General features: G+C 42.9%; 1 protein-coding gene across 1 annotated transcript; it reads left to right on the plus strand.

Annotated features, from left to right (window-relative positions):
* The first annotated feature begins 1449 nt into the window (after positions 1–1449).
* On the plus strand, positions 1450–10930 carry LOC134563816 (alcohol dehydrogenase class-3). The gene is made up of 9 exons (XM_063422118.1): positions 1450–1592; positions 4239–4340; positions 5266–5407; positions 5929–6016; positions 6815–7034; positions 7541–7801; positions 8556–8691; positions 9557–9695; positions 10633–10930. The coding sequence occupies exons 1-9, from the start codon at positions 1581–1583 to the stop codon at positions 10655–10657; spliced, it is 1125 nt and encodes a 374-aa protein (XP_063278188.1). The 5' UTR covers positions 1450–1580; the 3' UTR covers positions 10658–10930.
* Positions 10931–12825: the final 1895 nt, after the last annotated feature.

Genomic DNA, 12825 nt, shown 5'->3' on the forward strand with positions numbered 1-12825 from the left:
CCTCCAAAAGTACACAGCAACACAGGATGCAACATCACAAAACTGCAAGGGAAGAAAAGATGAAAAATAAACAACGTCTTTCATCTCTGAAATTGGACAATGAGCATTAAAGAGGTCTGATTTATGTATCTGTCCCTTTGTCCACCAGAATCACTGCCTACATTGTTCACAATGTCAAAGATACTAAAAAAAGCAGAGTGTCTGTGGCGTTTAGCTAAACATAAAATACTTGGAGGCTTTTTGGAAGCACTGACAAACCAGGGGCAGCCAAGAGCATGAAATTCGCAGGAGAGGTTGTCAGAGCTGAATTTAACCAAGGAAGTAGACAGGGCCTGTGTTGATTTCAGCAACAAGGTGTGTAACCTGTATAGCACTCCCACTGACCAAATGACCTTCCAGTTCAATGTCACCTTTCATGAGCCTACAGACTTTGTTTCTCATTTTAGTTTTGTTATTAAATGTTATGTTACTTTCATGTTATTTACTAAACGTCATAGTTGCTTATGTCCTGTTATTAATTTTCCACATGCAGGTGCTGTTGTCTATATGTGGTAAGCTAAGTTTTTGTTAGCATGTCACTGGAAAATAAAAATTCCCTTTCTTACTGAGGGGGACTTACTTAACATCCTGCAATTCCTCAAGCACGATCACCTCCCGTAGGAAATCCCCACGGTTCATGGCAGAACTGTTCCCCTCATCTTATACAATCATGTCTGCAGACCTCACAGGAATCCCTTCCTACCCTGCCTGGAGAAAAGAGGTTTTCCAGAAAATGAAACAACAGCATGAGCCAGTGAATGGTCTCCTCTTCCAGCAATAGCTCCTTTGCTTCAAAGGCTGCTGGATGGAATGTCAAGAAGCCCGGTCAAAACTTGAATCCCACTGCAGATCCCTTCACCTCCCCTGGCAGCAGGCTGCCTTCACACAGTCTGAAGTAAAGTGTTCACACTGCCACCCAGTAAATCCTCCACCATTGCACTTTATCCAGCCAAGAACAGGTTCAGGCACAAAGGACATGCTCTGCAGACATGGTCAGCTTCACCCTGTGTCCAGGTGAGACAGGCGGTACCAAGCCCCTCCGGGACGGGAGCCAGGGCGGGATTCCCCCGCATGGGGTGTGCAGGCACTGCTGCGGCCCTCAGCGACCGGCGCAGAGGAGGCCGTGGCGTCCCCTTAGTTGGGAAGGAATCTTGGCAACCTGGTGTCGGCAGGAGCAGGCCCATAGCCAGGACAGCGGGCCTGCTCCCCCACAGGCACAGTAATGTCCATCCGCCCGCCGGACTAAAGGGGCCGCGATAGAAGACGCTGGTGCAGCCGTCAGCAGCCACAAACGCAGCCACACGGCAAGGCAACACTGCGGGCACCTCAGGAAACACAGAGACCTTGGCCCGCACCGCGCTCTGAGGGAAGAAAAGCGCTACAGGGGGCTTGCGACCGACCCGCCCGGCGAGGGTGGGACGCTAAAGAGGGAGGAAGGCGCCAGTTCCTTCGCCCGCCCCTGAGAGGGAGGCGGGGAGAGAGGCAGCGGAGAAGGAGGCGGGCTCCCCTTCCCCTTCCGCTGGGAGCCGTAGCCGTGCGCGATGGCGAGCGGGGTGAGCGTTTGCGTTCCGCGGCGGGAAGGTCGCCCGGGGGCGGGCGGAGGGTCCCGCACCGGGCAGCATGAGGCGGGCGAGCCCTTCCTGCCCTGCGCTCGCTGCGGGGCTCCGGAGGCTGCCCGGGGCCGGGCCGCGGGCCGGGGTCGCCGTGGCGAGAGCCCAGCCGCTGGCGAGAGCCGGGCCGCGGGGATTGTCCGGGCTTCTCCGAGCGCCGGCCCCACGCGTGTGAGGCGTGCGGCGGAGTCGGTGCCGCTACTTAGGCGTGGGAGGCTCCCTCTGTGAGAACAGGACTGGGACAGAAAACACGCGTTTGCTCCCCGCCGTGTGTTGTACTGGACCCCCGTGCGCACCCTGTGTGTCTGAGGGCTGCGCTCCGGCCGCTCCTGGGTCGCGGTGGTGGAGAAACAAGTGAAAGACCTTGAGCTTGCGTGTTTTCCCGTGGGCTTCGGGCAGGTGCCACCGAATCGGCTGGAAAGAAGGGGTAAAACAAGACCCTACTGCGTTGCTTTGGGAGCAGCGCAATAGCCCAGACCTTCTGCCAGTATTTCTCCGAATTGTGCACAGGCGGTCAGTGCCCGGAGCCCGAGCGGGCTCGGTGGCCGCTCTTGGCCGGACGCTGAAGCTGCTCCAGGCTGGCACTGGGTTTGGAGCAGCTTCTGTCACATCCCGACTGAGATAGCTGATCGTGTGCGTAGCCACAAGCAATCCAACAGCTGTGCTCCAGTGCCAGCGTGGTAATAGAGGAAATTAAGAACTGCTGGAAGTTGGTGTTTGGGGTTTTATTTCCAGTTGGCTTCAAGATTTTCAGCAAAGCAACAGCAGAAAGCTATGAATAATAAAAGGGCAGAAGAATATGGGGCTTTCCTGACACCCACTCTGGAATAGTCTGGGACCACTGGAATAGTCCAGGGGCCTTTGTGGCTGTATGAACTGAATCAGAAATTAGTATTTCAAAATGTGCTTCCAGATGCCTAGTGTTAGTTTTAGATTATTAGAATTGATCCTGTGAGGAGGCTTTTTTCTTCCTCTCTGTCTTTAATTTTGTATTTAAGCTTGTGGAAATCAAATTTTAGGAGTACGCAGTCTCCAATGCAATAACAAGTGATGGGAGGATGAGGGGATAGATTGAAAACCAGTAAATGATTTACTGAATGATGGCTTCTCTTGCACTTTGTGCTTTGAATTTAGATTTTCTGGCAAAATCTTTGGAAGATTTAGAGATTATGACCGCTGGCGCACACTGTGATTCCACATTTAGTTACTATGGCACATTCCATTCCTTTTTGTAATATTTACCCTGGTATTAAAAAGCAGGACAAGAAGATTTCATGGTTCTAGTTAGGGGTGTTTCTGTCTAATTTAGACTGCTGCTGGCTGTTGGAATAGGTACCTGTTTTCTGTTACAAAGCTTTTTGCGTCTGTAGTATTTATTTTACCAAATTTAGGCCAAGGTAAGTATTTAAGTTCTGCTATTACAGGTACAGTGAGGATTTTAACTGGCTCTGGCAAAGCCTGGTACTGTTTACTGTAAAACAGAAATATTGCAGAAAGGCATAGACTAGCCGTTCTTTTCTGATCACGTATGATGAATCAGACCTGGCAAGCTGAAAAGGTGGTCTCTGCACTGTGGTTTCTTCCAGCAAGTGAAATTTCAGAAGGGTTGAGTGACTGTATTTCTGGTCTTGGGAATTTACATTCCTCCTCTTTCTTTCAAGCATTCCATGGGAACACCACAGCTATTTTAAACATACAAAATGTTATGTTCCTCTATTGGTTTATACTTCTAATAGCAATGGTTTAGACCTTGTCATCTTCATGAAACCGACCTCTAAGGGTAATCCAGGTGCTTATCCTGAAGCTGCTCTAGAGTGTATGGCTATAAAGCCTGCTGATTTTCTCAGTCAATCGCGTGCATGTACCTGTTAATAGGGTTTACAGATGCAGAAATCCTGCTCTTTCAGCCAGGCTCTGCACCACTGGAACTGAGAAGCTTCCCGGGATGTTTAGGTGTGGTTGGAGAGCAGGATTTGTCATAGCGCTGAGAGCAGTGAATGAAGATTTGCAAACAGTCATCCCTGTGGCCACTGCAGAGGTGTTAGAGCCTTATAGCAAAGTCCCTCTGGTCCCTCTGCATCACTGGGGGCTCTGCGTGTCAGCTGCACACACACATCTCCTTCCTGGAATCCTACTTAGAAACTATCCTGATAAGGAACAGGAAATTCACTCTTGATGCAGGTCTCCACAGTTTCCTTTCTGAACTTTCCAACTTCAAATGCTGGGTTTAATGAACATATCTGAAATGAATGGCAGTCTTTGATTTTAAACCACCATTTTTATTATGCAACCTTTCCATTCATGTTGCTCACTTCACTGCAGCGTGTCTCCCAAGCACTCCCAGGCTTGTTATATTTTTTTACTCAGTAAGTGAATGACATCCAGATTTCAGATCTTGGCTTATTCATTATTCCTGAAAGCAAATGTGGGACAATTAAACCTTTCTGTTGAAATAATGTGTTTCAGATCTGGGATTCTTTCCAAAAGCCAATAGTACTGGTTTTATTTTCTCACTTGGCTGAACTGGAGTTATTTTAAATGAACCATACTACAGATGTCCTCTTTTTTTATCTTGTTCTTGTCTTTTAGGTTATTAAATGCAAGGCCGCTGTTGCCTGGGAGGCAGGGAAACCTCTCTCTATTGAGCAGGTAGAGGTTGCTCCACCAAAAGCTCATGAAGTTCGTATCAAGGTAATTACACCAATTCTTAACTGTATGTTTTCTATTTTAGGAGACTGAGTATTAAAGAGGAATGGTTTGTTTGCCAACAGAAGAAATGTTGAATAGGTATCATTAGTTTATTAGTATCTCAGCTGGCTTTACAGAGAAGAAAATTACAGTATTTAGATCTTCTGTTTATGATAAAACACTTAATTTCTACTAGACTCACTTCACAGTCTGGTCTGAGGATAATGGCTAATCTTGCGGATCAATTGCAGTTGTTGCAGACTAAGTTCCCTCAAAATGTTGAGGGAACTGGGACCACCATTATCTTGAAGGACAGCAATTTGTCATTTGTGGCAGCTGTGTAACATGCTGGATTTTAGTTCAGTCAAGCCGTAAGTTACTGGCTGCTGAGCTGGGATTGGTCTCTTGGATTCACTATACTCATGTTTCTGATTTCACCAGGACTTTCCAGGAGCCTGTATCTGCCAAAAAGTAAACATTAATGTGAAATTTATTTCTGTGGAAAGGATTTCTGCATAGAGCTGAATACTTAAGCTGGATTTATGCAGTACAGAGAGTTCTGCATGGTCTCTCTGGTAATTCTGCTTCTAAGTCTTCACTTACTTCAAATCTGATATGCTAAACTACTTTGACATGACCTGGAGCACTGATTTCTCATATAGGAAAGAACATGTCATCTTTTACCCCTTTCAGGGTCACATTTTGGTTGATGGAAATGATAAAAAATCATAAAAATACTGTTATGACTTTGCTTTTTCGAAGTAAGAAAAACTGCCTTGGCAGGAATTGAAAATATGTTGCCCGTATCCTAAATGCTGCCAGAACTTTAACCTGGCAATTGTTTTGAATTTCTGACCAAAGGGAATTCTTTGGATCTGTGCTACTATTCTGTTCTTCAGGGTGTCTCAGATTATATATTTCTTCACAGATAGTTGCCACTGCTGTCTGTCACACTGATGCCTATACTCTGAGTGGTGCTGATCCCGAAGGATGTTTCCCTGTGATCCTGGGACATGAAGGAGCAGGAATTGTAGAGAGTGTTGGGGAAGGAGTAACAAAAGTAAAGAAGGGTAAGAAAATACCTTACAAATTTCCTGTCTTCCTTGAAGGTATTACTTTATTTGAAGACCAACTGTCAAACTGGGCCATATTGCAGGAGTTAATACAATATTTTATTCTGGGGTGTATGCCTGTGTTGATTTTTGTGGTCTGTGATGCACAACACTAATCTGTTCAATGAGCTCTTGATTTAAAACTTGAAAGAGCCCAGAATAGCATTTTTTTTTACTTGAAATCAGGTCAATTAGAAGGCTTAAAATGTTTAGTCATGTTGTTCACTGTTGATCTGGGGTTGATTTATTTAACAGTGACATTGCTACTGGAACGATGAATTTTGGATGGGCTGTCTGCTCAACCAGGATTAAAGTGGTTTATCTCTGTAATACCACTGTATACTTCACACAGCTTTTAGTATGCAAAGGTTTTAAGTGAACTCAGACTCAAAGAAAAACATGGAGAATCAAGTACTTCTTTTTTTTCCAGAATGCCTTGCTTGACTCAATAACTAGACACAGAATTTTTTTTTTCTTAGGGGACACTGTTATCCCTCTATACATCCCTCAGTGTGGAGAGTGCAAGTTCTGTAAGAATCCTAAAACAAACCTGTGCCAGAAGATAAGGTTTGTGACTTTGACACACGCTGTAGTATTTGTTCAATGTATACTTGCTGTAGTTTGCAAAAGTAATTGACAGGACTTTTCTTTGAAGAGTAAGTCAGTTGATGCATCATTTAATGACCTGGAAAGCAGGTGTTTCAGGAGTCACTTATGCTTTTTTTTCCACTATTCCTTAAAATTTCTATTCTTCCCTTAAATAAAACTGTTTCTCTCTTTTCATGTATGTGAAGGTGCAAACTACTGCCTTGTGTCCACAAGTTGGAAAACATAAATGCTCTGACTCCATATTTAATCTGTACTTAATGGAAGGACTTCAGGAAATTTAGCTTTTTGGAGTGAACACCAAAGCTTTCAAGTGGTACAAAATCATACAGACAGCTCTTTCTTTTCCTTAACACCTGCTTCCCAGACAAATTTGCAGCTCCTGTTCTGAAAAAAATTCTCCCCAACTCAAAAAGAAGTCCCAGTGACATAACTGACAGGTGCTACTCAAGGGGAAGGTCCTGAAGGAGGCCAAGACAGTGGTGTGGGGTACAGTGGCACAAGCAGTTAGCATTTGGTAACTAACAAATTGAATGTATGAATAAACTCCATTTCTTTCCATTTTTCTCTGGAGGAATTAACTGCATGAAGTTTTAGGAATTTAGCATCTCACTTCTGTGAACTCCAAGGTTTATTGAAATGGTAAAAATATAAGGCTGCAAGTATGCAACTGCTTCTCTGTGCTTCTTAGTGGATTCTGTGTGGTGGGAATATTTGCAGTTTAAAACTCTGACTGCACTTTCCTGTCTTTGCCTTAAGAATTACTCAAGGGAAAGGAGTCATGCCTGATGGTACCAGCAGATTCACCTGCAAGGGAAAGCAGATTTACCACTTCATGGGGACCAGCACCTTCTCTGAGTACACTGTGGTGGCTGATATCTCCGTAGCCAAGATAGATGCTGCAGCACCTCTGGATAAAGTGTGCCTGCTGGGCTGTGGCATCTCCACGGGCTATGGGGCTGCTGTCAACACTGCAAAGGTGAAGGCTGGGCTTGTGGCATACACAGCTTAGTGACTACATTAGCACTGTAAATGCGATGTACCAAATCTGTGTTTCTTCTTCCTCTTCAACTGATGAAGTTGAGCTAAGAATTTCTGACTTCCCCATAGGAGGCCAGATCAGGTTAGAAGAACCTTTTGCCCTTTGGAGGAAATTCACGTGGAGTATTCTGTATCCCTTTTGATAGCAGCTATAGATTAATTACTTTTCCATTTCATAATCATCTTGCGTCAAGTCATTCTGATAGTGTGAAGCTCAGTGTGAGACAGAGGTGGTAGGTGAGTGGGCATGAGTCTTTAAGCGAAACAAAAAGCTTAGTACCTACATATTAAATTTCTGTATAATTTCCCTTATCTTTAAAATCTCATAGCCATATATATTTGGTTCTATTTTTTCTTTTATTACAGCTTCCTTAACCTGCATTTCCTCTTCCTGTGGAAGGATGAATTTTTTTCTGCTGCTCATGATTCCTTTCTTATTCCTAGGTGGAGCCTGGCTCTACATGTGCTGTGTTTGGTTTGGGAGGAGTTGGGCTGGCGGTTATTATGGGCTGCAAAATAGCAGGAGCATCCCGCATCATTGGCATTGACATTAACAAGGATAAGTATGCCAAAGCCCAAGAGTTTGGAGCTACTGAGTGCATCAGCCCCCAAGACTCCAAGAAGCCCATCCAGGAGGTTCTGGTTGAGATGACCGATGGTGGTGTGGACTACTCATTTGAGTGCATCGGAAATGTCGGAGTCATGGTGAGTGCTTGACCAACAGGACCGTATACAGGGAGGGACCAGTTCAGCTAAAGAGCAAGATCAGCTGCTTTCTTAACACAAAACATGCCACACTCATTAATTTTTTTTTTAATAGCAGTGATATGCTATTTTTTTATGCTGTGTTATCATAGCTATGCTATCATATGCTATGACTAAAAACGACAATTTACACTCAATCCTAATTATGTAATGAAAGCAGTTGCTACTTGGGTTGAAAATGGCACTTACAAATGTTTTTTCCCCAGTTAAGACTTTTTTGAGATCCTGAGTTTCCCTGTGCTGATAGTTGAAATTAACAAAACTCACGTAAAATATATTGTGCAATGAACAGTAAAATCTCAGGGATCACTCAGTATTTCCCTAATTTCTCAAGTAATTCATTTCACCTTTAGAAATGCCTAAATATTACTAAATGTAAGGCTAGATTTTCAGGAATTACAGTAGCATTCCTAACTGTTGGTAATATGGCTGTGATTACAGTTTATCCCAACTCTCAGTGGCAGTTCAGAGTGACTTCTTTGAAGGCTAGATAGGATATAAAAAGTGCAAAGTGAACCTTTAACAGTATAAGGGAATCTGAACCAATGGAAAATACAATGTAATTTTCAGTGTATTAATTGTTCCTTAAATGCTGATGTGGTGATTTCATTAATTGGGGGAAAGGAGTGCTACCAGTCCAGGCAGCGTAAACCTTAGCAATAAACACTCTGCTTTGTCCTGTGTGTCCGTGAAGAGGGCTGCCTTGGAAGCCTGCCACAAAGGCTGGGGAGTCAGTGTGATAGTCGGAGTGGCTGGTGCTGGCCAGGAGATCTCCACACGACCATTCCAGCTAGTAACTGGGCGGACATGGAAAGGGACAGCGTTTGGAGGTAACTCTCTCTTGCTGTGGGGATAGAAATAATTTACTCTGGGCTAAAGCTGCAAAGAACACACCCCCCCTTGGTTTTGCTTGTGCAAGTATTGTAATGCTGACAGGCTGTTCATAAATGCTATGTTGGCTTTTAAGATAAAGACTCTAAAATCTGTTACTCCTATGGACAGGGTACAGATTAACACATTGGTATGATATCTAACATATTTTGAAGAGAGAATATATCTATTTACTATTCAGTACTAATGGAATGGGACAGGGAGACTGCTTTATCCTCAAGTGAAGGTTTGGTCCAGTGAAAGGATCTGGTCTTTGGGGAGATGAAAACTCACATTAGTATGTTTGTATTGTTTAACCACTAAGTAAACTGTGGGGCCAACATGACAATGTGCTATAAACACCTTTAAAATAAAAAGGGAACAAGTGTTTGATACACATTTTCTGCTGTCAACTCAAAACCACATTCAGTTATTTTTTTTGGAAATTCAGTAATTGTTGAAATTGATGGAAGCATTCAGACTTCAAATTATTACACACAGCTCTCTGTCCAAGCAATGCATTGGTATTGGGTTGGATTATAAAGATATGTAGGGGGCCTGATAGATATGCCATGTGTATACTTTACTAGGTGAGGGCTGCTGTTAATGTTGAATGCTGGAACAGCTAATGAAAGGTTCTTCTTCAACACTTTTGTGTGTTTGGATAATATGTGCTTTTGTCAGACCTCCATGGGAGGGACAAACATGCCACTTGTCTCTGTTCCTTTTCATATTGATCATACAAGTGCCTGTGTAAGGGCTGGGGTTGTAGTTTTCTGAGATGGGTGGAAAATGAAAAAATAAGGAATGTTTTCCTTCTTTCAGGTTGGAAGAGTGTAGACAATGTACCAAAACTGGTGACTGAATACATGTCCAAAAAGATCAAGGTTGATGAATTTGTGACTCACGTGCTGCCTTTTGACAAAATTAATGAGGCTTTTGAGCTGATGCATTCAGGAAAAAGGTAACGTTCACAATATAGAAAAGTATACAAGACACTTCTTGATCAGACACGGTCGAAGTATATGTTCCCTGCCCACTGTCATGTTTTAAACAGGGAAGCTAAAGGGTGACGTATACTACATGCATTGATTCTGATATAAACACACTTCTCTGAGCATCCAGGCATGTGCACAGTAAAAAGTAAGCAACAGCGTACAATAGAAATACACACAGAGGTAAAGCTGATAAAGGGGACAGGTCAGTTTCAGGCTTTCACCATTCCTTATAGAAAGGAATGTAAAGAGACTGAAGATTACATATTCAGTAATATTTAGGTTCCTCTGCAGATAGACAAATAGTTATGACCATAACCTCCAGAAAGCAGCATGGTCTTTGTATTTCATCTCACTCATTTAGTTTTGTATATATTGTCTATAACTTTGGAGAAAGTACTAGCTCTACCTGCTTAAGCTCATATGGATTCTATTTTGTATGAATCAGTTGACTGTACTTGTTACAATTGAAAACACTGCATCTCTGCAAATTTCATCTGGCAGTTGATCCCTGTCCCAGTTACAAACGTCAGTATCATTTCAGTGCTTTATTCATACAAGAGCATGTCCTATGAAACTAATAATGAAAGCTACCTAACATTTTCCAAACAGACAAAAGGGAGAATGCCTGTAAATACTACTGCTCCTGATCAGTCTTGGCTAGCTACTGAAAGCTGACATCTAGTTTGAAAAAGCATTCATTTGGAGTTTATTTTACTGGAGGAGAGATGAAAAAAAAACCTCAAGACAACAAGCATTATCCTGGATTTTTACTAAATATTATAGGCATAAGCATGACTTCATTCTTACAAAAGACAGAAGTTAAAATATGTCTCAGCAATGAAAGGGAGGGGAGAGATGGGGAGAAAACAGACTTCTTGGTAATTTCTTTTTTTCTTTTTTAAGCATTCGAACTGTCCTAAAATTTTAAAGCCAAATGTGGGACCTTCTAATTTGCCAGCACCATGCTAACTGCCTTTTTACAATGGAATTCTTGATAGAAGATAGAATCAAGCAACTGAAAATTCATTGGGAGTAGGAAGACCATGTATTTTAGCGTGAGCATTCTGGGTATTAAATAATAAAAGATTGTTAACCACTCAATAGCATTACTAGTCCTGATTATGGAACTTCTGTTTCTATACCCATTCTTCAAATTCAGTAGTGACTAACTCAATCTACTTAATAAAAGCTTATTTCTAAACCCACTGTTGGAATTATTTAGCATTAAGACTGTGATTGCTGTGTTTTACTTGTTTTCCTATAGTGATTTTACAGTGCATATGTGAGAGAGGAAGAGTGTTCTGCAGAGTCTGCAGCAAACAGTGTGGTATTCACTGCACAAGGCACCGCTAAGCACAGGGGTGAGAAGCAGCACAGTGCATTTGCTGCAACTGTGCTGAGAGTGGCTAGAACTTGTCAAGTTTCTGAGGCTCTACTAGGACTACAGTGGATTGTAGCATCCAGCTCAATCTTGAAGCCAAATGTAGAGCAGAGTGTCTGGTGTCCAGGGGTACCCATGTTCACTGGGATGGTCCCTGTTCTGCCTTATTTCTCACCGGTCACTGTAGCAGGCTTTTGTGAAGATCATGGCAGAAACTATTCTAGTCACTTGCTCTGGTAGTTGTCCACTAAGGCTTCAGGACAGTTGTCGCATTTCCTTAACTTACTGGTAAATGAAAAAAACTTTCCGGCCAACACTGCAAAAACCAACAGCATGAGATTGTTACCTCTAGCCAGAAATGTGATCATGCCATTGAAACAGGAAATGCTACTGTTAGAGCAAGTCTGCTCTTAAGGGCTTCAGGGGAAGAGGAAAGAAAGAGCATTGGGTGATGATGGCTTCAGGATTGTGTGGGATTTTTTTTTTTTGAGGAGGAGGGGCTAAGTCTCAGTTTTGGAGTTGCAGGTTTTCTTAACTCTGGGTGAAGTGATGTGACTGGATAAGGTTCTTTTTGTATTGAAACCTGGACTCAGTGCCTCACATCCAGAAAAATATAAATAGCAGGAAACAGACTGCAAAGCAGAGGCAGAAAGCTCAGCTAGTTAAAAAAAAGTGAGGTACATAGAAACTGAATGTTTTTCAGTGAACCAAGGCCATGGATTAAGTGAGAAGTTTCATGTTTTAAAGAACCCTGGTCATACCAACTTCTAACAGAGAATACTGAATGCAAACAGTAATCTTATTAGAACAAATTCCTTCTCATCACCACCTTGTTACTCCAAGCCACTGCTATACAGCTGGGACAATTACATTTCCATCTCTCATTAAAAATATACCCTGGAGCATTCTGAAAATAGTTGAGGTACTGCATTTCTACTTCATTTCAGAAATAGAGAACAAATGTGGATGTCATAAGAATTCAATTTTGAGCATCAGGAGGAAATAAAAACTGAACTTGTACCAAGAAAGCAAGCCCTTTAACCCAGCGATAAGGTGATTCTCAGTACCTTGTGGCTCCAGGAAGGCTGGCAGAACATCAGAAAATCCAGTAAAAAACTTGCTGTTAAGCTGTTCCCGTGAGAGTACTCCATAATTACAAGGTGGTATCAGTACAATACTAGCTAACCTGGCAAACCACCCCTGAGCTGGATCTAAATGATTTAAAATACTTACACTAGAGCAGCTGTTCCTCTATGCTGCACAGACTAGAGGAAGACCACATAATCTTGTCTGCACTACATCATTACTTCAGAGAATCTGCATCTCAGAGTGTTTGTGAGAAGCCAGTCTGTAATACCAACAACAAAGAAATGTAGTGATACCAGAGCACTTGGGTCAAAGACCTGCAGCTTCTTCCCAGCCTGAGGAGTTGATGTCCAGCCGCTATTTCGTCCTGCAAAACTTTTGATTGAATGGAGCACGTTTGAAATAGGGTTTTTTTGAAGTTGTTCAGCAAAGGGACTCAAAAATAAGAGCTTCTACCCCATTTTCGGCAATCAAGGTACTGTACTGAGTGGCACCATCCTGACAATGGTAAGAACTTCAGTGGACAAAAATGTTCCACCAAATCACAGTGCATGAAATGTGCGTGTACTGTGCTGGCTGTCATGTAAAACATGCAGGCTGGCCACTCTCCACCTGCTGTTAATCTTGCT

Source organism: Prinia subflava, chromosome Z (genome assembly GCF_021018805.1).
Source record: "Prinia subflava isolate CZ2003 ecotype Zambia chromosome Z, Cam_Psub_1.2, whole genome shotgun sequence".
Lineage (NCBI taxonomy): Eukaryota > Metazoa > Chordata > Aves > Passeriformes > Cisticolidae > Prinia > Prinia subflava.